General features: G+C 43.6%; 1 protein-coding gene and 1 pseudogene across 2 annotated transcripts; both read right to left on the bottom strand.

Moving 5' to 3' along the window:
• Positions 1-152: 152 nt before the first annotated feature.
• LOC115177881 (protein AF-17) lies at positions 153-25782 on the bottom strand. Of its 2 annotated transcripts, XM_029738879.1 has the most exons (20): positions 25437-25781; positions 24052-24131; positions 23809-23863; positions 23537-23646; positions 21925-22028; positions 21746-21839; positions 21287-21406; positions 21078-21164; positions 20591-20741; positions 19441-20358; positions 18677-18843; positions 17518-17635; positions 16327-16393; positions 14859-15007; positions 14071-14283; positions 13766-13842; positions 12184-12548; positions 11799-11856; positions 3482-3670; positions 153-3245 (listed from the first exon to the last, which is right to left on the bottom strand). In XM_029738879.1, exons 1-20 carry the CDS (start codon positions 25543-25545, stop codon positions 3210-3212), a joined length of 3267 nt encoding a protein of 1088 aa, XP_029594739.1. In that variant the 5' UTR covers positions 25546-25781; the 3' UTR covers positions 153-3209. The 2 variants fall into 2 exon arrangements, with proteins under 2 accessions (XP_029594739.1, XP_029594738.1); XM_029738878.1 differs by having other exon boundaries at positions 153-3670; positions 25437-25782.
• Positions 25783-26536: 754 nt separating this feature from the next.
• On the bottom strand, positions 26537-27588 carry LOC115177947 (lysozyme g-like; annotated as a pseudogene).
• Between the last annotated feature and the right edge of the window lie 352 nt (positions 27589-27940).

Raw genomic sequence — 27940 nt, 5'->3', positions numbered from 1 at the left:
CAGCCCAACTGGAGAACCGCTCTCTTTCACTGTTATGACTGGTTCATGAAGGCATTATGACAGGCTGCTTCAAGTAAGTGATGCACACAAGGACTTTGTCAATGCTGCGGTCTGTAAATAAAGCTTTGAAACCAAGAGAACATGCAAATCAACTCAGTAAAATACATTTATTGACAGTAAAAATTAGGTCGTCTTAATTGTACCTTTTTAATTTTTACACAAAAATATCAAAATACTTTACAGGGCATTAAATCTGAATATTGGCAAATTCATTGTTGATTAATTCTCTCTAACAAATACACTGTACATTGACAACAATGCTTGTCTTTTCTTAAATGCAGTGCTCAATTTAAATTTCATAAAACATTTTTGAGAACAATGCATTTAAAAACTATGCGTAGTCAAACTTGGTATTTAGCTACTGATTTGCGAGACTTAACTGCATTTCATGCATTTTATGTCCCAAGAAGTTAGTTCCATTTTCGTCAAACTTCATTGAGAGAGAGGTGCTTAAATATGATGTAATACATAACAGATACACATAACAACATACGTACATAATAACATGGATTATCTTGGTTACCCAAACTTCAAAGCTTAGAAAATGAATGTGTCTATACACAAACACATTTAAGTATACAATTTGCACTCAAACAATAAAAAAACAACAAAAGTATATATATAAAAAAAGATTTACATTTATTGGGCTAAATCGCCCCAGTGCAACATGGGAAAGATTCCCTTTCAAGATTCCTTCGCGGTACTCTTTCAGTCAAAACAACCTCTTCGACATGTTCTTTCCTAGATTTTTACCTTAATCGTATAACAACTCATAAGGACGTACTTGTTCAACCGCAGACCTCCTTTGGAAGTCCTGTCAATATGGAGGAATAGGCTTATGTGTTATCAGCGTTAACATTCTCCTATAGTCTTGTTGCTACAGTATTTTACCAACTAACATAGTCGCTTGAAAGTTCCTCACTGACAACTAACAACAAAAACAGAACTGATCTATTACTTACCGATATCACATGTACGGGAGGTCAATATCGAGGTTGCAAACAGAAAACTAACACACATTTGGAAATGATCTTTGACCATAGTTAAATGAGGAAATGATCAAATAAGATGAGTAATGAACACCACAAAGTAAAAATATTATTCCAGTCTAACAGTGAGTTAAAAGACCTGGGAGAATGGCCATTGTTAATAGATTAGCTTGATCCCAGCACAGAAGGACCTGTTATTATGTGCCACACAAGAAAGTAGATGCAGCAGGCAGTAAAGAAAGTTACATATTAGAGTTCCCGAGTTGCCTATGAGTTCTGAATGGTAACATTTATAACTTGACATCATGATCTCAGTAGTAAGACATACTGTACATAATAGTGTTATTAGATTGACGTAACAGATGACATAGGCAGTCGTATCATAACAGAACAGATAAAGTCACCTGATGACAATTGAATCAACACTGACCTGATGAAACCAATAAGAGTTTGAGTCACAATTGTATAAGAACATGGTCACAAATACCATGACTGCTATGTCATTACTATGACAGCATTTTATAGATCTTACGACAAAGTAAAGTGATACCATCTAACACGGGATGTTGCTTGTCAGTTCTTCTAAAAAAAACAGAACATTGAGCAGCATCTTAAGACACAATTACAGATGATTTGAGACTTACCAATAAACATATTTTCATTTTACAATTGTTGACATTATCACCGTTGCCTATCGATAGTATAAATGGTAAGATTGAAAAGAATGCTTTCGCCTAAATCTGAAATAGCGGTAAATGTATCCAGAACAAAAACTAGATTAAGAAATGAATAAGACAAAAGAAGCTGCCTTTTGGCTGTTAAGGGTGAGTTGATTTTCCTCAGTAATTCTAGCGTTATTTTAAGGCATTGACAACTATACAGTATTGCTAAAAGAACAACTAGTTTTCCGGGCATCAACAGAACAATATGTACAACAGAAACAAATAAGAAAACACTAACACTTCAGGACAGAGTGCAAAATATTCATACTAATCAATCATTAACTTATCAGTTCCAAGTATCCAAATGTCCCTTATTAGGTTCTTTATCAGCAAAGTACACATGGGTTGAGGAAACAAAAATATTAATTTCTTACATATTTACTTGGGACAATTTTCAAATGTTTGGTTTCGTTTGATTAATCTTGGCAGCGGCACACATATTGAACATCAAACATTCTCTCTAAATTCTCAGGGGTGGACTGAGGCATAGTTCGCACTCTACACTATCAATGCCAGTCCCCAGATCATTTGATGCCAGCCTGTAGCTGTGACGTTTAATAGGATCGAATGGGAATATCATAGTTGTACAATATATGGGAGGGAAGAAAATTAAAGGAAGACAGACCTTGAGGAAGACAGTTGATGTTTAGAGAGGTCTCAGACAGATTGTCCTCAACAAGAATGTTTGGAGGGATACATTGGTTCCACAGGGGTATAATTGCTTTAAGTGGAGGGTCAGTGCTTCAGTAAAGTTATGGCCTAAGGACACTTTGGCCTAAAACACTCACACCCAAATTCCAAGTCGACACTTAGCCCTACCCATAGGCACTACAGTAGATCTAAAAGGATTGGATAGGTTTAAAGTTTACCACGCCTTCTGATTGGCTAGGTGGAATAGTCATCATATTGTTTACGCCCATCTAATCATTTCAGATCTCAGGAAGTGCCTTGAGAGTAGCGGCTAGGGGTTGATTTGGAATTGATTACCAAAGTCCAATTTCTATGCTGGACCCCAATGCTCTCCACATTTACCGTCAGGACACCAGAATCTCTGGCTCTTGCTACAAGAGTGAACCCAATTGGTCTAGTTAACAGATTAGTGCAATTCAATTACAGACCACTGTATTCATGCTCTCTGAAAGCTGCCTACACACATACAGACCTAGAAGAAAAAAACATCTTCAAATAAAAGGAATTCAATGCATAAAAAAAACCCATAACCATTTAAATCGATGCCATTATACATTCATAAAAGAGGGGGAACGACAGAGATGATAGAAGACAGAGAGTTCAAGAGTCTTTCAGATGGAGATTAAAGGTGACATTAGTTTCTGATGGAACAGCTCAATTACTTTCCTTTCCCCTGTTATAGCTGCTGTTATAGCTGCTGTTATAGCTGCTGTTATAGCTGCAACAGTTCAGACACGAAGATAACATATCAGCCATTCTTGTCTCCGCCCTTCTCTCCCACCCCCTGAAATCAAACACATTTAAAACTGACCCGTGAGTTTAGATGTTTGGCCCACACATACATTTATTAACATTTATGGAGTATACACCTACAATATATCCTCAGGTTTAACAGCATTACAAAGCAAGTCAACCTCCTAGAAAGAAGTTTATTCTTTAAAGCTTCAGTTGATCAAGAATTGACATATACAATGGCCTATTCAAATAAGGAGTCTCGAACAACTGCATATCGGCACTCACCCCGGGCTTGTGAAGCGCATTCTCCTGCAGGCCGAAGAGGGGGTTTCCCTGGCCACCCTGCAGGGGCGAGGCCCCCAGGTTGGGGGACTGGGCAGTGGGGGTGGAGGTGAGGGCCCCGGTCAGCGTGAGGCGCTGTAGCTCCCTCTGCCGCTGCTGCTGCAGCATCTGATAGACCACCACCTGCTGCTCCTGAGACACACACAGCCCAAGAGATAAGGGACTTGAAAATGGGTAGTGATATGCACATCCAAAATTAATCCACCGGTGCTGGGCCAAAAAAAGACTGCAGCATATGCTGGTTTTTTTTCTCCATTTATTTTTTGGGACCAAAATAAACCTGGCCATGGTCACACTCATTGAATAATTAGGGGTTAACAGCCAATCAGATTGGTAACTTAAAAAAATTATTTGGAACAGAGAAACTAGAGGCCATGAATAACTTGGGCAAAAAGAATGGCACCGATTGGCCTATAGGTGGCACTGTTATAAGCAGTCTCACTTAAACAGTTATATCCACCGCCCCCTTTGTCCTAGAGACTTGAAGGTTTGTATGTACAGTTCCTTCAGTAAGTATTCACAGCCCTGGACTTTTTCAACATTTTGTTGTGTTACAGCCCAAATTTAAAATGGATTACATTTTGTGTCACAGACCTACACACAATACCCCACAATGTGGAAATTGAATTATGTTTTTAGAAATGTTTACAAATTAATAAATGAAAAGCTGAAATGTCTTGAGTCAAGTATTTAACCCCTTTGTTAAGCCTAAATAAGTTCAGAAGTAAAAAGCTGCTCTTGCTCAACAAGTCACATAATACATTACATGGACTAACAATAGTGTTTATGATGATTTTTGGATGACTACCTCATCTCTGTACCCCACACATACAATTATTTGTAAGGTCCCTCAGTTTAGCAGTGAATTTCAAACACCACAAACACTAGGGAGGTTTTCCAATGCTTGGCAAATAAGGGCCACCTATTGGTAGATGAGCAACCCCCCCCCCCCCCCCAAAAAACCAGACATTGAATATCCCTTTGAGTATGGTGAAGTTATTAATTACACTTTGGATGGAGTATCAATACACCCTGTCACTACAAAGATACAGGCGCCCTTCCTAACTCAGTTGCCGGAGAGGAAGGAAACCGCTCAGGGAAAAGAAGAATGCCTGTACAGAGTAAACATATTCCAAAACATGCATCCTGTTTGCATTAAGTCACTAAAGTAAAAGTGCAAAGAAATTCACTTTATGTCCTGAAAACAAAGCGTTATGTTTTGGAAAATCCAACACAACACATCACTGAGTACCAGTCTGCTTTCCAACAGAAACTGTGAGACAAATTGACCTTTCAGCTGGACAATAACATAAAACACAAGGCCAAATATATACAGGAGTTGGTTACCAAGATGACATTGAATGCTCCTGAGTTGCATACTTACAGTTTGACTTAAACTGGCTTTAAAATAATAATGTGCAACTATTGTACAATCCAGGTGTGCAAAGCTCTTAGAGACTTACCCAGAAAAACTCACAGCTGTAATCGCTGCCAAAGGTGATTTTAACATGTATTGATTCAGGGGTGTGAATACTTATGTAAATGAGATATTTTTGTATTTCATTTTCAATACATTTGCAAACATTTCTAAAAACATGTTTTCACTTCATCATTATCACCCCTGCACAGAAAGTACAAAGAATCTGAGTAGGAACAAGAGGGAGACTTCAAAGTTCAACCCTCATCCAGGTCCAACCCCCATAACCGGACACCAAAGACAACTCATGACCTCGTCCATCATAGGTCAGGACAATCCAATCCAACAGCTCCTGGCTATGATGCACGCTTTAAAGACAACTGTCAAAAATCATGGCGTAATTTTGGAGAAGCTGAGGTTTCAGATGGCACCTTCGAGCACAAATTCCAGTCCAAAACAATACACCAACGCAGCTCCCAGCGTTGGCATTAGCTACACCTGATCAAGCTCAGGCAACACCTGAACCACCAGCAGTGGGCTGCCATTCCAGGGCTGCAGCCGCCCCCTACCAATCACCTCTGCCACCTCACCCCCAGACTCATCCTATCCAACCTCAACCTATACAGCTCCAGCCTGTAGCGCCCCCTAACAAGCCTAGCTCCAAATAAAAAATCTGATTTTACACGTCCATTTAACCTCTTCACTATAGGGGGCAGTATTTTCACGGCCGGATGAAAAACACACCCAAATTAAACTGCCTCCTACTCAGACTCAGAAGGTAGGATATGCATATTATTAGTAGATTTGGATAGAAAACACTCTGAAGTTTCTAAAACTGTTTGAATGATGTCTGTGAGTATAACAGAACTCATATGGCAGGCAAAAACCTGAGATAAATCCAACCAGGAAGTTGGACCTCAGAGGGTTGTAGTCATTTCAAATGAAGTTCTATCTAAAATACAGTGTCTGTGATGTCATATTGCACTTCCTATGGCTTCCACTAGATGTCAACAGTCATTAGAACCTCGTTTGAGGCTTCTACAATGCAATTTGATTGAATAATACCCGGAAGAGTATGTGGTCGGGCTGGGGTCATTGCCTTACCTCGTGCGCGCTCACGAAGGATTAGCCATTTTTCTTTTTCTTTTGTAATGAATCTGCTATTCTCCGGTTGGAATATTATTGCAATTCTACGATTATAACACAATAAAGATTGATTTTGAACATGGTTTGACATGTTACTACAAACGCTGAGGGAACTTTATAACTTTTCGTCGACGGTGGATAGATACATTTTGGAATGGGGATCTGGACGCGCCATCAAAACTGATTTATTTCGACAAATTATGGACTTTATCGAACAAATGAACATTTCTTGTGGAAGTGGGAGACCTTCCGAGTGCATTCAGCCGAAGATCAGCAAAGGTAAGATAATATTTTTAACATATTTCAGCGTTTTGGGGATGCCGTGGCTGGACGGCTAACTGAATAGCATGGTGCTCAGTACTCAGAATATTGAACAATGTGCTTTCTACGTAAAGTTATTTTGAAATCTGACACAGCGGGTGCATAAAAGAGTACTGTATCTATAATTCTTAAAATAATTGTTATGTATTTTGTCAACGTTTATGATGAGTATTTTTGTACATTCACTGGAAATTTTGGGGTGAATACATTTTCTGAACGTTACGCGCCAATGTAAAATGTTTTTTTAAAAATATAAATATGAACTTGATGGAACAAAAAAAGCATGTATTGTCTAACATAATGTCCTAGGAGTGTCATCTGATGAAGATCGTCAAAGGTTAGTGCATAATTTTAGCTGGTTTTGTGCTTTTGGACGGCTAACCTTGCTTTGAAAAAGACTGTCCTTGCTAAGAAAATGGCTGTGTTGTTGTTTTTTGCTGTGGTTGTATCCTAACATAATCTAATGTTTTGCTTTCGCTGTAAAGCCTTTTTGAAATCGGACAATGTGGTTAGATTAACGAGAGTCTTATCTTTAAAATGGTGTAAAATAGTCGTATGTTTGAGAAAATTGAACTGTGTTATTTTAGTTGTTTTTCTCTCTTTCTCCCCTGACCCATCTGTCTATCTCCTTATTTGAATTCCATGCTGTCACAGTTACCAGCCCTTTCAAGCTTAACATCCTTATCATTTATCGCCCTCCAGGTTCCCTTGGAGAGTTCATCAATGAGCTTGACGCCTTGATAAGTTCCTTTCCTGAGGATGGCTCACATCTCACAGTTCTGGGTGACTTTAACCTCCCCACGTCTACCTTTGACTCATTCCTCTCTGCCTCCTTCTTTCCACTCCTCTCCTCTTTTGACCTCACCCTCTCACCTTCCCCCCTACTCACAAGGCAGGCAATACGCTTGACCTCATCTTTACTAGATGCTGTTCTTCCACTAATCTCATTGCAACTCCCCTCCAAGTCTCCGACCACTACCTTGTATCCTTTTCCCTCTCGCTCTCATCCAACACTTCTCACTCTGCCCCTACTCGGATGGTATTGCGCCGTCCCAACCTTCGCTCTCTCTCTCCCGCTACTCTCTCCTCTTCCATCCTATCATCTCTTCCCTCTGCTCAAACCTTCTCCAACCTATCTCCTGATTCTGCCTCCTCAACCCTCCTCTCCTCCCTTTCTGCATCCTTTGATTTTCTCTGTCCCCTATCCTCCAGGCCGGCTCGGTCCTCCCCTCCTGCTCCGTGGCTCGACGACTCACTGCGAGCTCACAGAACAGGGCTCCGGGCAGCCGAGCGGAAATGGAGGAAAACTCGCCTCCCTGCGGACCTGGCATCCTTTCACTCCCTCCTCTCTACATTCTCCTCTTCTGTCTCTGCTGCTAAAGCCACTTTCTACCACTCTAAATTCCAAGCATCTGCCTCTAACCCGAGGAAGCTCTTTGCTACCTTCTCCTCCCTCCTGAATCCTCCCCCCCCCCTCTGCGGATGACTTCGTCAACCATTTTGAAAAGAAGGCTGACGATATCCGATCCTCGTTTGCTTAGTCCAACGACACCGCTGGTCCTGCTCACACTGCCCTACCCTGTGCTTTGACCTCTTTCTCCCCTCTCTCTCCAGATGAAATCTTGCGTCTTGTGACGGCCGGCCGCCCAACAACCTGCCCACTTGACCCTATCCCCTCCTCTCTTCTCCAGACCATTTCCGGAGACCTTCTCCCCTACCTCACCTCGCTCATCAACTCATCCTTGACCGCTGGCTACGTCCCTTCCGTCTTCAAGAGAGCGAGAGTTGCACCCCTTCTGAAAAAACCTACACTCGATCCCTCCGATGTCAACAACTACAGACCAGTATCCCTTCTTTCTTTTCTCTCCAAAACTCTTGAACGTGCCGTCCTTGGCCAGCTCTCCTGCTATCTCTCTCAGAATGACCTTCTTGATCCTAATCAGTCAGGTTTCAAGACTGGGCATTCAACTGAGACTGCTCTTCATTGTGTCACGGAGGCTCTCCGCACTGCTAAAGCTAACTCTCTCTCCTCTGCTCTCATCCTTCTAGACCTATCTGCTGCCTTTGATACTGTGAACCATCAGATCCTCCTCTCCACCCTCTCCGAGTTGGGCATCTCCGGCGCGGCCCACACTTGGATTGCGTCCTTCCTGACAGGTCGCTCCTACCAGGTGGCGTGGCGAGAATCTGTCTCCGCACCACGCGCTCTCACCACTGGTGTCCCCCAGGGCTCTGTTCTAGGCCCTCTCCTATTCTCGCTATACACCAAGTCACTTGGCTCTGTCATATCCTCACATGGTCTCTCCTATCATTGCTATGCAGACGACACACAATTAATCTTCTCCTTTCCCCCTTCTGATAACCAGGCGGCGAATCGCATCTCTGCATGTCTGGCAGACATATCAGTGTGGATGACGGATCACCACCTCAAGCTGAACCTCGGCAAGACGGAGCTGCTCTTCCTCCCGGGGAAGGACTGCCCATTCCATGATCTCGCCATCACGGTTGACAACTCCCTTGTGTCCTCCTCCAAGAGTGCTAAGAACCTTGGCGTGATCCTGGACAACACCCTGTCATTCTCCACTAACATCAAGGCGGTGACCCGATCCTGTAGGTTCATGCTCTACAACATTCGCAGAGTACGACCCTGCCTCACACAGGAAGCGGCGCAGGTCCTAATCCAGGCACTTGTCATCTCCCGTCTGGATTACTGCAACTCGCTGTTGGCTGGGCTCCCTGCCTGTGCCATTAAACCCCTACAACTCATCCAGAACGCCGCAGCCCGTCTGGTGTTCAACCTTCCCAAGTTCTCTCACGTCACCCCGCTCCTCCGCTCTCTCCACTGGCTTCCAGTTGAAGCTCGCATCCGCTACAAGACCATGGTGCTTGCCTACGGAGCTGTGAGGTGCTTGCCTACGGAGCTGTGAGGGGAACCTTCAGGCTCTGATCAGGCCCTACACCCAAACAAGGGCACTGCATTCATCCACCTCTGGCCTGCTCGCCTCCCTACCTCTGAGGAAGCACAGTTCCCGCTCAGCCCAGTCAAAACTGTTCACTGCTCTGGCACCCCAATGGTGGAACAAGCTCCCTCACGACGCCAGGACAGCGGAGTCAATCACCACCTTCCGGAGACACCTGAAACCCCACCTCTTTAAGGAATACCTGGGATAGGATAAAGTAATCCTTCTAACCCCCCCCTTAAAAGATTTAGATGCACTATTGTAAAGTGGTTGTTCCACTGGATATCATAAGGTGAATGCACCAATTTGTAAGTCGCTCTGGATAAGAGCGTCTGCTAAATGACTTAAATGTAATGTAATGTAAATGTAATGTAAATGTATTTCATACCATGCGATCCCATTGGCTATTAGCTAGGGGTTCCGCTGGCGGAACGGGGTTCCGCTAGCGGAATGTCAAGATGCAAGAGGTTAAAACACTGTAAATCCAATCCACAGTGGCCTATCAACTTGAAACTTGTCATCACTATCATAGACATCCCTAAGATGAACCACACTAAATTTGGTAATATCAACAAAAAAACAAGGAAACTTAACTAATTCTTTGCATATGTTACACGAATGCTCAAAATCATCTCATGAACCACATGTCAGATTCACTCCAGGTGTTGTATTTAAAATCCTGATTGCACATAAGGAAGAAAGTTCCTACGTGATCGAATGCTTGCTTTGTTATCCAACTGATCTTGTCCTTTTTGTCATCCTGTGAACCCCGTTCATAGCTGCTCACAGCTATATTTTAATAATGTACAGTTGAAGTCGGAAGTTTACATACATATACAAATACAGTAAACTCAGTTTTCACAATTCCTGACATTTAATCCTAGTAAAAATTCCCTGTCTTAGGTCAGTTAGGATCACCACTTTATTTTAAGAATGTGAAATGTCAGAATAATAGTAGAGAATGATTTATTTCAGCTATTATTTCTTTCATCACATTCCCAGTGGGTCAGAAGTTTACATACACTCAATTAGTATTTGATAGCATTACCTTTAAAAATTGTTTAACTTAGGTCAAACGTTTCGGGTAGCCTTCCACAAGCTTCCCACAATAAGTTGGGTAAATTTTGGCCCATTCCTCCTGACAGAGCTGGTGTAACTGAGTCAGGTTTGTAGGCCTTGCTTGCACATGTTTTTTCAATTCTGTCCACAAATGTTCTATATGTTTGAGGTCAGGGCTTTGTGATGGCCACTCCAATACCTTGACTTAAATGTCCTTAAGCCATTTTGACACAACTTTGTAAGTATGCTTGGGGTCATTGTCCATTTGGAAGACCCATTTGCGACCAAGCTTTAACTTCCTGGCTGATGTCTTGAGATGTTGCTTCAATATATCCACATAATTTTCCTCACTCATGATGCCATCTATTTTGTGAAGTGCACCAGTCCCTCCTGCAGCAAAGCACCCCCACAGCATGATGCTGCCACCCCCGTGCTTCACGGTTGGGATGGTGTTCTTCAGCTTGCAAGCATCCTACTTTTTCCTCCAAACATAACGATGGCCATTATGGCCAAACTGTTCTATTTTTGTTACATCAGACCAGAGAACATTTCTCCAAAAAGTACAATCTTTGTCCCCATGTGCATTTGCAAACTGTAGTCTGGCTTTTTTTATGGCAGTTTTGGAGCAGTGGCTTTTTCCTTGCTGAGCAGCCTTTCAGGTTATGTCGACATGGTGTTTATAGTTGCGTTCAGATGAACGTGGTACCTTCAGGCTTTTGGAAATTGCTCCCAAGGATGAACCAGACTTCTGGAGGTCTACAATTCTTTTCTGAGGTCTTGGCAGATTTCTTTTGATTTTCCCATGATGTCAAGCAAAGAGGCACTGAGTTTGAAGGTAGGCCTTGAAATACATCCACAGGTACACCTCCAATTGACTCAAATGATGTTAGTTATCCTATCAGAAGCTTCTAAAGCCATGACATCATTTTCTGGAATTTTCCAAGCTGTTTAAAGGCACAGTCAACTTAGTGTATGTAAACGTCTGACCCACTGGAATTGTGATACAGTGAATTACAAGTGAAATAATTTGTCTGTAAACAATTGTTGGAAAAATGACTTGTGTCATGCACAAAGTAGATGTCCTAACCGACTTGTTTCTTGTTAACAAGAAATTTGTGGAGTGGTTGAAAAAAAGAGTTTTAATGACTCCAACCTAAGTGTATGTAAACTTCCGACTTCAACTGTATCTCTTATTTCGGTCCTGACAATTCATCCATTAATACTCTTTCAGTTTAACTTCTTATGATAACCATCTTATCATCATGGTTGTGTTGTATTGCGTTACCAAACATCAAGAACATGTACTGCAAGTGTTTGCATGTCTGAGTGTGTTTGTAAGGCATGGTAGAGTCATTACTGGAGTGAAGTGCTGCTGGAGAAGGAGCTGCTTCTGCTGCTCAGACAGGAGGGAAGACCTGAAACACAACCATGTTAAATATTACTCATCATGGGACACTTCCAGTCCAAACAACACTTACCCAGCCAACCCATTAGTCACAACAAAAATCAATTACCGTAACAGTCTAGACCAGAATCAGTCAGCACAGCCAGTCACAACAAGAAATGTCTGTCAGTGTCAGACTATATACAAATGTATCACTGTCACAAAAAGAATGGCCGTGGCTATCACAACAACAACAACTGATCAACAGCAATCAACAAACAACATCCTCAGAAAACAATCAACCAACACTATCACCAACTATTCTACTTTTCTGGTGATCAGACAGAGAGGTACTCACGGACTCATGCTCTTGGGGAGCTGCAGGCCCTGTGCCAGTGCCTGGGGGCCCAAAGGAGGAGGCTGGGGCCGTAGGGCTGGCAGGGTGGGCTGGGGGCCATTCTGGACAGGTGACTGGATCACTCCGTTCAGGCTGCCCAGCACGCCATTCATGTTCAGCTGGGGACTTCCTGCTAGGGAGGCCATGAGCCCGCCCACCATGGAACTGCTGGCCTGACTGAGGCCCCCCAGGCTGTCAGTCAAACCCCGCCCACCCAGCCCGTTCAGCAAGGGCTGGCCGAAGGAGGCGGGACTCTGCTGAGGGGGCGGAGTGCTCTGGAAGGAGAGGGAGGAGCTACTGCGGGAGGGACTACCACAGTGGAGCTCCTAGAGTCGGAAGAGAAAAACACAGGGTAAAACTAACAGGACAGTTATGGTTCATTTAAAGGTGAAATCTGTGAGTTTCATTTCCCCATATTTCATATATTAACATTCCCTCAATGTAATAACACGCATGCCCCGCCCACCTGAGGATCTGTCTTTTTCACCCATCTATTTCCTGTGTTTGAGGGTTTCGCTGGATTAATTGCTTTCATTTTACTCCTGCGACTCTTTCATACTTTTGCTTGTGCCTGTCATTTTTTCCTGTTAACGTTACGACCGTGGAAACGTTCGTAATGACCTGTCAAACACCCCTGTCATTTTAGCCAATGGCTAAAATGGGCTCAATGGAATACATTGTCTTTACATTGATTCTGTAAAAACCGACACTTCCATCACAAGAAAGATAACTTTATTTTAATGGGTGTTCATTTTTTTGTGGAATTTGAAAAAGTAATCCTTTAATACAGTTGAAATGTTTACAAATTAGAGGCTCTGAAATGAAAGCATCTTCCGAAAATGAACACTCGGATTATAGTGATATTAATTTGATCTCGCAAATGTAAAGTATGTTTAAATAGGTGTAATCTAGAGCGAAGCGTGTTGATTTTTACTCTGAGGGTATCCTGCTATTGACACACTTGTTGAATTACGGAAGGGAACGTGAGAACAACAGTAATTAATGGGGCAGTTAAGTCAGCGCAGGTGAGTGCAGGTAGGGTAAACAGAGGTAGTGTTTGGGGGTTGCAGCCCTGTGCCACCCCTTTATGTTAATTTATTCATACATGCAAATCAACCCGGTGTATTTGTGCAAACGACGCATATAGAATTGTCTTTATTTTAACACAAAATATCCCCAAAAATACCTAATACAATAAGAACATTTATATATGAGTGCATTCTAATAAAAAAAGTGAAATTTTACAATAAATTGAATACCTGAATTCCCACCAAAATCCCTAATCTCATTATTTGTCCGTGCCAGTAAGATGAGTATCTTCATCCATTCTCCTTCTGTTGCATTTTTAACAATTTAGATGACCGTTGCTACTCAATGTACAAACAAGTAGAGGCAGCACTTTAGATTGGAAATGAAACTCAGATATCCCCTTTAATGCTACCGTTTGGGATAAAGGGTAAGAGTATTGTATAACTAACTACACAGAGGGTTCAGGTGACGGTCGGTACTAAGTAAGGTATGGTGGGCACAAATGGGTTCTCACCTCGGATGAGGTGATGAAGGAGGTATCATTCAGGAAGCAGCTTTTAGACAGGGGACTCTTATTGGTGCTGAGGGGGTCTATAGGGACAAGAGAGGTACACACACAGGGATATAGATACAGGGACAGGGAACCGACTACAAAAACACAACACACAACTGCCCAGATTATAATGACAAAAACAAGGTTTGTGTTTGGGGATGGTGACCCTCTTTCCAGACGAGCAAACTAACTCTAACAACGAATGAGGTAAGGAGGATGGGAAGCTTCTGAGAGGAGGTGAATGAGGAGGGTTTTCTGAATCTGACCGTGTGCGGAGGAGAGGAAGCTGATGTGGGTGGTGGTGGGCGCTAGGCCCTGGGCGGAGTGCTGGGAGTGGTGGACCTGCGGAGGGAAGGGACAGGCCAGTTCCACGTTGAGCAGCTGCAGCCGCTCCTTCTTGGCCGTCAGGCTGAGGATCTGGTCCTGGAGACGCTGGTTCTCTTGCTGCAGCGAGTGGAGGGACTGGAGCATCTCTACAACTGGAGGAGAGAGAGAGATGGAAAGGGGGAGGGAGAGGGGGGAAGAGACAGGGAAAAGGGGCAGGAAAGAAAGTGAAAAAATAAGACAGTGAGTGTAGAGCACTGTATTAGAGTCAATTTCGTTTTTTGTTACAGTTTCCATACTAAGCCATTTTATTTTAAATATTTTTTTGTAACTAGGCAAGTCAGTTAAGAAAAAATTCATAACTACAATGACAGTGGGTTAACTGCCTTGTTCAGGGGCAGAACAACAGATTTTTACCTGGTCAGCTCAGGGATTTGAACTAGCTACCTTTTGGTTACTGACCCAACGCTCTAACCACTAGGCTACCTGCTGTGATACACTAATGATCATCACTGAACAGCACAGCGCATTTTAAAGCAAGTGTATCAGACTGACTCGGGTTGATTAGAATCCACTTCCTCTTCAAAGAGTCCAAAAATACATTTGACATTGGGTGTGTATGACAGACTGTGTCATAAAGGCAGACACATCGCCCAAAAAAGACAAACTGAAAATCCTCAGAGAATGAAGATATATTATAGACTGCCACAAAGCATCCTAGTGTACTTACTGTTGGCACCCATCTCTCCGTTGCCATGCTTCTCCAGGAGGAGCTCTATGTGGGAGCTGGATGGAGGGACGTTTTCAGGGTGACCTCTGACCCCAGGGCCCACGCCCTCCCTCTGGTCAAACAGTAGGGGCAGACAGCTCATAGGAGACCTGAGAGAATAACAGTGGTAAATGAACAGGGATACGGCTACAGAGAACAGAAACAGACTGAAATGGAATAATGTTGGTACACGAGACAGAATGAAACGGAATGGTAAAGTATACAAAAGTAAAAGTGACAGTGTGAGAAAATAGTGTTGATAGTGACAGTGAGAGAGAATAGTATTGATAGTGGCAGTGAGAGAGAATAGTATTGATAGTGGCAGTGAGAGATAATAGTGTTGATAGTGACAGTGAGAGAGAATAGTATTGATAGTGGCAGTGAGAGATAATAGTGTTGATAGCGACAGTGAGAGAGAACAGTGTTGATAGTGGCAGTGAGAGAGAACAGTGTTGATAGTGACAGTGAGAGAGAACAGTGTTGATAGTGACAGTGAGAGAGAACAGTGTTGATAGTGGCAGTGAGAGATAATAGTGTTGATAGTGACAGTGAGAGAGAATAGTATTGATAGTGGCAGTGAGAGATAATAGTGTTGATAGTGACAGTGAGAGAGAATAGTATTGATAGTGGCAGTGAGAGATAATAGTGTTGATAGCGACAGTGAGAGAGAACAGTGTTGATAGTGGCAGTGAGAGAGAACAGTGTTGATAGTGACAGTGAGAGAGAACAGTGTTGATAGTGACAGTGAGAGAGAACAGTGTTGATAGTGGCAGTGAGAGATAATAGTGTTGATAGTGACAGTGAGAGAGAACAGTGTTGATAGTGACATTGAGAGAGAACAGTGTTGATAGTGACAGTGAGAGAGAACAGTGTTGATAGTGACAGTGAGAGAGAACAGTGTTGATAGTGACAGTGAAAGAGAACAGTGTTGATAGTGACAGTGAGAGATAATAGTGTTGATAGTGACAGTGTGAGATAATAGTGTTGATAGTGACAGTGAGAGAGAATAGTATTGATAGTGGCAGTGAGAGATAATAGTGTTGATAGCGACAGTGAGAGAGAACAGTTGATAGTGGCAGTGAGAGATAATAGTGTTGATAGTGACAGTGAGAGAGAACAGTGTTGATAGTGACAGTGAAAGAGAACAGTGTTGATAGTGACAGTGAGAGAGAACAGTGTTGATAGTGACAGTGAAAGAGAACAGTGTTGATAGTGGCAGTGAGAGATAAAAGTGTTGATAGTGACAGTGAGAGATAATAGTGTTGATAGTGACAGTGAGAGAGAACAGTGTTGATAGTGACAGTGAAAGATAAAAGTGTTGATAGTGACAGTGAAAGATAAAAGTGTTGATAGTGACAGTGAGAGAGAACAGTGTTGATAGTGACAGTGTTGATAGTGACAGTGAGAGTAGAGTCATAGAGAAACTTACTGTGAGGAAAGGCTCTCTCGTGGCGAGTTGTCGTGACATGGGAAGCGACAGTCGTCCATCTCGGACTCTGAGAGGAGAGAGAGCAATCCCGATAAACTACCAGGTAGCTACAGTAGGGGAGAGTGGGGTAAGTTGAGCCGTTTTTTTACATTCAGCATCACTCCGTCAAGGGAAATATAGTATGTCTTTCTGTTTTGAAAAGATTGCTTGTCCAAAAAAAGTGGTCTCTTCGCACAACTTAGCTGAGCTTTGGGACAGGGTAAGTTAAGCCGCATACACATTTCTGTACTAAATTAAATATTACCACTACCTTTTTAAAACCATGTCTATCTTTATTTCCCAAACACAATTCAACACAATCACAATTGCTTTTTGTCTTTTAATAATTTTAAGCATCTTTTAACAGAGGCTTAACACCTAAGGCCCTGTTGTTACCTCATATCCCTGAGAAAATGCCTTGATTTTTTCTGCCTGGGAAGAAAACACTTCAATTTGCTCAACTTACCATTGGCTCAACCATTGGCTCAATTTACCCCATGACCATTGGCTCAACTTATCCCATGGTCATTGGCTCAACTTACCCCATGACCATTGGCTCAACTTACCCCATGACCATTGGCTCAACTTATCCCATGGTCATTGGCTCAACTTACCCCATGACCATTGGCTCAACTTATCCCATGGTCATTGGCTCAACTTACCCCATGACCATTGGCTCAACTTACCCCATGGAAACATTTTGACTATATTATCCCACACACACAAGGATGTACTTTCATGCTAGGTTTAGGAGCTCATATTGAAGCTTATAGAGACCCTAACTGATGTAAAGAACAATCTTAAAATGATCTACTTTGGTTTAGATACAAGCATCATGAAACCTCTAACACAATAAATTAATTTGACTTGGTGATTTTTTTAAATTTATTTTTTACCTAACTTGCTAACCACTTTTTCCAAGTGATTTCTTCCGTCACAGACTGAAATGAAGACCTCTTCCTAGATATTTGGTCAAATTATTAATTTTGTGTACGGTTTCCTAGAAACAAGGGTGGATCAACTTACCCCTTTGTCTCAATTTACCCCACTCTCCCCTATGTAACTTCAGAGCAAACATAAGTATCTCACTAAAGAGTGTGTGTGTGTGTGTGTGTGTGTGTGTGTGTGTGTGTGTGTGTGTGTGTGTGTTACCTTGAAGTGAGGTCTGGGCTTGGCTCAGTAGTGAGGGCAGTGTACGGGCAGTAGAAAGGACCCTGCCAAACGGCTGAGAGGAGCTGAGGCTGTAGGAAGAGCTGGAACATGGGTGCACCTACAAGGGTTTAACACACACAGAACAAAGTTAGGATCTCATTTACCTGGCAAATGAATACATGTGGGATACTATTTTAGTTGTAACATGATATCGTTGATAAGCTCAGTCATGGGCTGCGTTTCAAATGGCACTATATATTCCCTGCATAGTGCACTACTTTGACCAGGGCCCTCAAAAGTAGTGCACTACAGATGTAGGATCTTAATTTGATCAACCTGTTGCAGGAGAACTTTCCTGCGATGCAGGACATTTTTAACTTGTAGTGTATTTGAGGTTTAAATAGGTGCCTGAAGTTTGTAATTTCCGCTTTCAAATGTCAGACTCCTTTACGACAAAATGTATCAACCCCTACAAAAGTGTCCATTAATTAAAATCCACATAATAATTCATATTTCCTGCTGAAGCAGGATCATTTTTCTGCTGTAGCAGACTGGCTCAATTGAAGATCATACATCTGTATGTAGGTAATAGTGTGCCATTAGGACAGCAGACTATAGCTCTGCTACCTGACCCGAGCTCGACGGGCTCTGACATCATACATGGGGTTAGGGCCGGGCGGGGCCTGTTTTTTCATCAATAACTAGGGTATGGGCAGGGCCTGGGTATCACTAAATTGATCACAAAATGGTTGAAGCTGAGCCATTTGCTCATGCTCTGCTGCGCAGTACAGTCATATCTGGCTAAGATCACAGCATGATGTCAGAAGTGCTTCAACCTCATCAAATATAAGGCCGGAGAGATTATTTCACAGAGTTTCGAGTGACGAAAAGTATCTAACAGCTAACTGCTCTCTCGTGTCTCCTCATTGAGCAGAGTTGTCCAAGCAGAGCCGTTGCTATGGATACTCACAGACTCAAAGCCGCCATGAGCAGAGCAGGGAGCTCGTGACAGACAGAGAGGAGCAGCTAATGGATTGACTAACGCAGGAAGTTATTTCTGATTTTAGATTTGGCAGAAGCGATTGGGCCTGGGTAGGGTCTGAATGTCGCGGGTATGGGTAAGGCTCTAACGCAGACATGATGTTAATTTCTGGAGTACCTGTGTGTTGAGGGCAGAGTTGACTGGTTGAAGTGACAGTGTGGAGACGTGAGATGGCAGGAGTCCTGATGAGAGGGCGGTGCTACATATGCCTCCGCCCAACGACAGAGGGGTGTTACAGACACCCCCACTCAAAGACAGAGGGCCCTCGTGACTGGTGTAGATTCCTAACCAAGAGAATAATATCCGACTTAATTCATAAATGCAATTCCTTTATAGAACACACACACATGCACACACACACAACCGCACACCTAAAATTGTTGAGGTCATATCTTGTCAGAGTAGAGCAAATGCAGGAAGTCAACAGCCATTGACGCACATTCTCTCTCTGTTGCCACTACACACAAAACCACAATCTAACAAATCTCTTTACGGCGCACAGATCACTAACTACCTAAGATTTACTACGCACGTGCAAAGTCTGCACTTCTACTTCTGCTCAAAAAGTCATAAGCAAAAAGCTTTATACATACAAGGGTTCTTTACTCTTATTTTTACTCAATCTGTTACTCCTCTTCATCATTTTCTTTCTCCGTAGAGCAAATACGTACAAGCTTAAATCTGGCCGCCATTTTCTAAACGAGGTATCTTGCTTCCTGAACATCTCTAAATACACATACTGATAATGTGTACGTTCATCATCCACAGCCACAATACATAGAAATGCTGTGTATTATTTCCACATGCAAGTGCACACAGGAAGCTAGAGGGCTACCACACAGAGACTACGCCCACTCAGACGGATCCGGTGAGAGACTCACCAGAGCCGAGCAGCGTATTGCCGCGGCCTGTGGAGAAACTGACGCTAGAGGAAGTGGAGGAGGAGGGGAAGGAGGAGAGGGAGGAGGTGGGCAGGGTGGAGGAGTACGCTGTGTGGGGGAGGGAGGAGGAGGGGAAGGAGGAGAGGGAGGAGGTGGGCAGGGTGGAGGAGTACGCTGTGTGGGGGAGGTAGGAGGAGGAGCTGGGGAAGAGCGAGGAGGACGAGGTGGAGGAGGAGGTTAGGGAAGGAGGTGGAGCCGTGTGGTGATGGTGCTGACGGTACTCCTCCTCTCGCCTCTCCGTCCGCTCCCGGTTCTTGCTCCCCCGCGGGCGCCCCGGTCCGTGCCGGCTCTTCTTGTTGCCACGGTGCCTCCTCTCCCGGTGTGTTGGCAGTGGTGGTGGGGGCGTGGCCCTGTCCTCCTCTAGGGTGGCCTCCTCCAGTATAGGGGGCGTGGCTAGGTGCGGGGACTTGAGAAGCGACTTGGAAAGCTTGTAGTCCCCCGAGGAGGAGGAGGAGAGTTTGCGGAGTTTGCTGCTGCCGCCGCCTAGCCCACCCGAGGAGGAAGTGATGCGCATGATGGAGCCGAAGGTGGAGATGGTGACCTTGGTCTCGAAAGAGTTGGCCTCGCCCTCTGACCTCTCGTGACCCTGCGACGACCCTCCGTGAGGTCCGTCAACCGGGGTCAGGGCCGGGGGCTGCAGAGAGGCCTTGTTGTGGTGTTTACTATTGTCCAATTCCTCCTCCTCTTCTTTCTCTTCTTCCTTTTCCTCCTCCTCTTCCTCGTCATCTTCCTCAGGCGCTGTCCGTCTGGTCCGCTCGTCCCGGGGCTCCTCGGCGCCGTGCTCGTCCGCTCCTCGGTCGGGGTCGCGCTCCAAACGAGAGGTAGAGGATAACGGGAGGAAGTCTTGGGAGCCGCCACCTGGGAACACACCATAGTTATACCTAAACACAGCACAATAACCAGACAACACTATAGGGTGCAGTTATACCTAAACCATTATAAAACACACGTTCAGACTAAACACAGTGAAGTTACACCAAAACAAAGAGTCCTGCACTAGAGAGTTGGTTATTCACAAACAGAACTGACTGAGAAGTTGCTTGGACACAAAATGGCCGGTTAGTTGGCTCATAAAGGATTAGCTTTGTACCAGTGTTGAAGGGACTGGAGGAGCAAGAGGAAGAGGAGCAGCTCTTGCCAATGCTTCCTGTCTTCTTACTGCGATGTCCCAGCTGGCCGTGAGAGCTCGACCTCTTCGAATTCCCCTCGCTGTCCTTGTTGCTGTGGTGACCCGACGACAACTAAATCAACAACACAGAGAGGTCACGGGGGGGAAAATGTGTCATTATAGATCGAGAAGCGGTTTGATGTCATAGATCAAAGCCATGTACGCTCGTTAGAAAGTATTGTAAGGCGGTCCTGTGAGAGAGTTCAACCAAGGACCTCACCTGAATAAAACCATTTTCTCAAATGTATCCATTTAGAAACACACAATAGTTCAAACTATTTAGGACACCAAATGGTTATACTGGAACAATGAAGGAAGAGGATTGGTGGATGTGGGAAAAGACTAGATACAGAGGTTAGAGACAGAGACTGAGGGCATTTTGGGGTGTAAATATTGGGGTTGGCTTTACCTTGTCCATGCTGATGGACAATGAGGACCCCAGACCATCAGATGACTTTTTATGCCGCTCCTTTTGTCTCATCTTTTCCTTGTGACTCTGAATGAAACCATAGGGAGAGGCTGAGGATTTGAGCATTCATGCAAATCCAGCAATACAAGCCACACAGAGCAATAGTCAAATGCAATGTCAGTATGTACACACAATACACACACACTCACCTTCCGGAGCCTGTGGCGGTGGGAGCCGTGCTTGTCTTGGGCGGGGGACGTGGAGCGCCCCCTGGAGTGGCCAAAGGAGCCGCGCTCTGTGTTCTCTCCACTGGAGCGCATCTTCCTCTGCTACAGGACCCCACAGAGGAGAGGCAGAGTCACACTGCTGCCAACCGTAACAGTCACAGGGGCAAGTACAGCTATAGGGACAATAGCTAGACGGGCAATAGCTAGAGCTACAGGGGCAACTACGGGGCAGAAGCTATTTCTCCGCGCCGGCTTGAAAAGCTGTCTCCTTTCCTTACTCAATGCAGTATGTGAATGGAAGTTACAAAACCAAGTGGAAGTTGTACGTCCTTTCCAAAGCCTTCTTATTACCCAATACAAGACATTTACACATTTCATTCCATTTAAATAAATGCTGAAAACAGCTGAAAACAGACTTGAATAGATTTGCCAGTCTCTTACCATCTTGATGTAATGGTGCTTGCAGTAGCCGCAGTACTTGACGTTGTCGGCCTCAGGGCCCTCCTCCTCACACAGCAGGCCAGCCATCTGAGCACTGCACAGGGTCAGACAGTCAGACAGATGGGAGGGGACACACACACAAAAGCATGCACGCACAGTCACACACACAGACCACTCACCAGGTGACGTGGAAGGCTTGTCGACAGCCCTGGCGGTTGCACGTCATGCAGGCGCCACAAGCAGCCTTGCTCTCTCGCCCATGGTCCTCACAGATATAACACGTCTAAAGAGAGGGAGGAGAAAGATGAAGAAGAAGGATGACTGACCAGAACATATCTCCTCTTACCAACATCAGATGTCATGTCCACCTGAAATCCCTCACAGATCTAATGGGCACACAGCTATGGAAGGGAAATCGGGTCGTTCCACAAAATTAATGCTTTTTTGCATTAAATAAAAAGTTAAGACTACTTAAAGGGTACCTAATTGGTGGAACGACCCAAATCTAGATGTCTGTAGGTGTATCTATGCCAAATGGCATCCCATTCCCTATAGAGCGCACTACCTCTGACCAGGGCCCATAGGGCTAAAAAGTAGTGCACTATACTCTGGGCTCTGGTCAAAAGTAGTGCACGACATAGAGAATAGGGTTCCATTTGGGACACAGCCAGTGTGATACTGTTCAACTGTATGGGCCTCACCAGTGCCCAGAGTCCAACCCCAGCCTGTCATTGATAGCAGCCTGTTATGAAACATTCTACCCCCCCTCCTCTTCACACCTCGCTCCCCTACGGCTATTACCCAGACAGAGGGGGCTGGCTGTCTGCCTAGCAACAGGTGCTGGACAAAAGAACAGCGGGCTCCTTACCTTTCTTCTCTTCTACCCCTCCTTCCCTTCATCTACCCCTCCTCTCCCCTTGTGAGCCATATGCATCGTGGGCCAAAGGGAAACAGAGAAACGGCATCTGGAGCTACTGTAAAGGAGGGGGGGAGGGTGGTGGGCTTATTGAGCCTTCACTCATTGTCTGCGTCCCAAAAGGCACCCTATTCTCTGTGTAGTAAAGCCACTTTTGACCAGGGCCCATTTGGGATAGTGTACTATTTGGGACACGACCCATTGTCCACTCAAACGCTCTCTAAGAATGCAGGGCAGCAAATCCGGATGAATGGCTCTGACAACCCAGACCAGAGAGGTGCAAGCTATTTACTGTAGCTGCCCCTGACATGGTAACACGAGACCACTACAAGACAAGCCCTCACTATCGTTCAGCAGCAAGCGTCTTAGTAGCTTCCCATCGACTTGAATAGAACTGTAATCCAATCATATAAAAGCTTTCATTCAAAAAATCTGTCTGGTGGGCATATGCTGAATATAGATTTTTCCACAATAGCGATCACTCAAGACCATTAGGCCTAAAAGCATGCAGACGGTGGTGGGATACATGGCACATGACTATCCAGATGCCAACTCTAAAGGCTAAACTTGCAGAGAGGACTTGAAAGAGAGGGCTTAGGAAAAACTGAGGATGATCTCATGAAAGCTTTGCCTGTGCAAAAATATATTGTATACTAATGACCGCTTGCAAATCCCAAAAACGCCCCCACGAGTTTGTGTGGAGTTTTGAAGATAGGCACATAAATGGACAACCATTTACTCTGGCTAAAGAAACAATATCTCCAATTTGATTCAATCTTTATAGGCCGATAAAATGCATTTCAAATGACGGTCAGAACATCCTTCACAAAAGACAAACAAGGTTATGAAAAGTTGAAGTGAACAGTGAAGAATACCTTGATGTATCTGTCGTGAGGGACGTACTGTAGTACGATGGGCTCCATGGTAAGAACGTTGGCGAACTGCACCTCGGGAATATAGAGTGCACAAACCACATGGGCCCAGCCTGGAGAGAGAACAGCTCACGTTAGTAAACACACACATACACACACACACACTAACACAAACACATATGTTTGTAAGACGAGGGAGACGTGGAGGAAGGCGGGATTGATGGAAAGTGGTGGATGAAGAATAGAGGAAAGAAAGTCAGCCTCCAGTAGTTTACCTCCACTGTCTGTCCTCTTGAGGGCGCCATCTTTGTGAGGGCACAGCTCACATCTCTGATGAGAAATGAGAGCACACCTCACAATAACCAACTACGCACAGTAGCTTCAATAGCACACTGTACTACCAGTGGTATTACTACAACAGGTAGGGATATGCTGTACATTGATAGAGATGCAGTACATTACATTGATTTGAATGAGTATACAGATAATATATTGATATATGGGATATATGTACTCACCACTCTGGCAGCTCTCTCCTGAGACTCACATTTTCGACAGAACCACGGGCCAGTGGGCACCTGGACAATACCATAGCACGCTGTGACACACACACACACACACACACACACACACACACACACACACACACACACACACACACACACACATAAATAAAGACATAAATACAGACAAATCTTTAGTCTACCACTCAAATGAATGAGACACAAACAAGTTACCTAACGTATTAGTTATGTAACTAGCTAACTTCTTGGTATACCTTCAACTTTAACATTTTTTTTTTTTACTGTTGAGAGCAAGCATAGAGTAAGTAAGTAGCCTTGTACGAGCCAGAACGACTCATAGGAGCAAGAGCCAATCTCCTGTTTCTGTAGCGTGAAGCAGCTTGATGTACAAGTATACCCCCTGGACAGGATGCTAGTCTATCACTGGGCTTTACCCCCAATCTATCTCCTTTATACTGAGTGCCAAGCAGAGATGCAGCAGGTCCCGTTTTACAGTCTTTGGTATGACTCAGCCGGGAATCAAACTCCCAACCTTTTCAGGACAGACACTCTTACCACAAGGCAACTGAATTGAGAGAAGGCATAGCCAGGGCATAAAGTTAAGTGTGAATGATTTATATATTTCTTGCCACAGATATTCCCGAGATTATCCCAATATTGATAGGCTATTGATGTAGGTCAAATCAAATCAAATTTATTTATATAGCCCTTCTTACATCAGCTGATATCTCAAAGTGCTGGTGGTTTGAATGCAACCATAGTGGTTTTCCTTTGCAAGACATAGGCTGATTAATAATACTATGACGTTAATAACCGTTTGTAAACTCAGATTGTATTGTGTGTCGGCCACAGACGATATTGTTATTGATGTTTCCTACATAGCACAATAAATAAAAGCCACGGGGGATATACTGCTAAGGTGTGCACAACTCCTATAGCCTTACAACCGTAAAGATGTACACATTAAATCATAATTCATGGCTCTTATTCGAATCAAAACTCATGGACACATTGAGTGGATCCATTGCTGCATTGCTGAGATACAATGATGTCAACAAAGATTGTGGATGCATCGTTGAGGAAACAATTCATCCGGAAGGCCCGATAGGCCAGCTAGTCTGCTGCTCCAGTAGTAGCAAATGCTTCCTAACGATGCGTAACTTTGTATCGAATAATAGCCATTCTACCAAAACCGCAATAGTCGGCGCCATAAGGGCTCGATGTAATGTTATATGTCCCCTCTGGCACCACGGCAACGCGTGTTAAAGGAAAACACCCCCTCCCACATAAACACAGGCAGACACGCACGCACGTAGGCACGCACCACCCCATCCTTCCCCCAATACCGTAATTACATTGTAGTATAGCAAGCTAGTTACCCTGGTGAACAGCGACGCTGCACCCGTGCCCATCACAGTATACAAGAGGATTTTCAGCCCAGCCTCGCTCATCGGAACACACGCAGCAACCTCCAACCATTTCCCGCATACTGTTCCCATACGGTATTTTATACGCTTTTGCGGCGACTTAAATCGCCAGGGTGTCAAGTAGTCCCTGACTTCATCAGTGTATCAAACATGGTAGTCGGTAGTCGCGCTATACTGTAACCAAGAATGAATTTCAGCGTGGGGTTCGGGTACAGCGACTTTTCCGTGATGTCTTCCCGTCCCCTGTAGAACCGATGCAGTGCGCATGCCCACATCTGCAGAATAGTCTCACTGTGTGAAGATGACAATATTTCCATCTCTGGAAGTTGTGTCCACAGTTGGCCATGCTCAATGACAATATATATGCTCCCTTTCTACATTATAATGACAAAACAGCCCAATCTCCTGCTGTCGAAAAGCAAGAATGACAAGTGTAGACTAAAGCATGCCTCTTCTCTTTGAACTGTGGATAAAAGCACTTTAAATGCATAGCGCCATCTTTAGGGATCAGACAAAACAGAAATGTCTAGGCCTACTAGCCGAAATTGAATACTCAGACATAGTTTGGGCAAACCGTTAATATCATTCAACAATATGTAGTCCAGGTCAACTACTTTGCCGATTTATTTAGAGACTATATAACTATATCCCATATGTAGGCATATTAAAAAGTACTATCATAATAATAGTCCATAAAACAGAATCAGGTAACGTATGCTATACTAGTGGCATTATAAAGTCTCATAATGATGGTTGCTTAATCAGAGGTCAAGAAAATACAATTGTAGGCTAATAATGCGTTTTATTAGGCACTTGTGTGATGTGTAATGTAAAGTGTTGTTGTAAAACCTTAGACTGCAAAGCCTTACATTAGTTATTACATGATCTTTCTCAGAAAGTGAAGTGAACTATGTTAGAGATGAATGCATAAACATGCGCAAAATGCAATACAATATAATAATGTCTGTAATAGCCTACAGATTACAACTATTGTTTATGAACATAAAATGTAATTGTAATCCAACATTTAAAGCAGAAGTTTAGAGCAGAACTCAAAAACAAAGGATGTAATTATCTTTCCTTGGAATGTCAGTCAGCCTGTGAGACTTTAATAGCTGCGCTTTTGTGAAATATTGAGCTCTGGCAACAACATCATTGGCATAATCCCCTCCAGTGGTTTTAGCGTCCACCTGCTCGTATTGTAGACTAATGAATGTATATTGTAGGCTGCCAACGCCCCTGAAAAAACATAAACACACCAGGTTAGTAGTTGCATACAGCACTACAACATGTATGATTCATCAGCTCAATCCAGGAGTGAGTCAGTCAATACATTTCAGCTTCTGCTCCTTGGTCCAGTGAGGATATTTTTTTCTCAACATCTGAATAGGATCCAACCAACATCTGTGTGCCTTGGTCGATATGTTCCTGACTGTCCCATGCCTCCTTTGGACTGTGGCAGCGCTTGTCAACCTAGAAAATTAACAGAGATCTCCAATAGAATTGTAGATTTAATAGATATAATTGTAGATTCTGTAGACTCATATTGTATTGTAGAATGTTAATCAAACAAGTCATTCCACATTAGACATGACCTCCTGGGAAGCAGTTGCACAGTGGGTCAATTCTTTTTCTCCGAAATAACATGGGTACGTCTCTACATCCTGCATACAATCATGATTGTAATAATGTCATTGACCCCTGATCCAGAGTCTCACATTCATTCTCACACAAATGTTTATATTACCTGCATTAGCCCATGGGCATTTCCATAATCAACCTGAGCAATGCCCAGTCCCGTCCCACCCCTGGACTCTGTAGAGATGATACCACCGAGGACAGCTGGGTCCACTCCATACTTTTGCCTGAACCGGTGATGCGGCCCTTGTACTTGTCCACTTAGGGCCGATCACGCTCTGCCATTTCATGAGATGCTGACACGCCTTGATGATTAATTGCAAAGAAAAATAAGAATGTTATTACCATTCTGTGTTTGCTTTTCTATGAAATTGAATGATTAGATGAATGTATGTGTGACATGGTTTAGGTCTTGCCCAGGAATAAGCCAAAAAAACGTGCTAATTAACTGCCAAACCCCACCCATAATTGCAACAAGACATAACCATGTCACATATAGACTAGCAGTATTGATTATTTGTGTGTACTGAATTTATACATACAGTACCAGTCAAAAGTTTGGACACACCTACTCATTCCAGGGTCTTTCTTTTTTTAAACTATTTTCTACATTGTAAAATAATAGTGAAGACACCAAAACTATGAAATAACGCATATAGTATCATGTAGTAACCAAAAAAGTTTAAAACAAATCAAAATATATTTTACATTTGAGATTCTTCAAAGTAACCACCCTTTGCCTTGATGACAGCTTTGCACACTCTTGGCATTCTTTCAACCAGCTTCATGAGGCAGTCACCTGGAATGCATTTCAATTA

The sequence above is a fragment of the Salmo trutta genome, chromosome 38 (genome assembly GCF_901001165.1).
Source record: "Salmo trutta chromosome 38, fSalTru1.1, whole genome shotgun sequence".
NCBI lineage: Eukaryota > Metazoa > Chordata > Actinopteri > Salmoniformes > Salmonidae > Salmo > Salmo trutta.
The sequence above is the reverse complement of the archived record's forward strand: the minus strand, read 5'-3'. Positions and strand labels throughout refer to the sequence as shown.

What these genes read in the sequence shown, in the direction of transcription:
- LOC115177881 (XM_029738878.1), bottom strand. Translation starts at nt 25,545, where the DNA reads ATGCGGGAAATGGTTGGAGGTTGCTGCGTGTGTTCCGATGAGCGAGGC. An exon ending in CAAGAGGACAGACAGTGGAG is followed by an intron (nt 23,647 to 23,808) that starts GTAAACTACTGG and finishes TTCTCTCTCCAG; the next exon opens with GCTGGGCCCATGTGGTTTGT. An exon ending in TGTCCATCAGCATGGACAAG is followed by an intron (nt 20,742 to 21,077) that starts GTAAAGCCAACC and finishes TTGTTGATTTAG; the next exon opens with TTGTCGTCGGGTCACCACAG.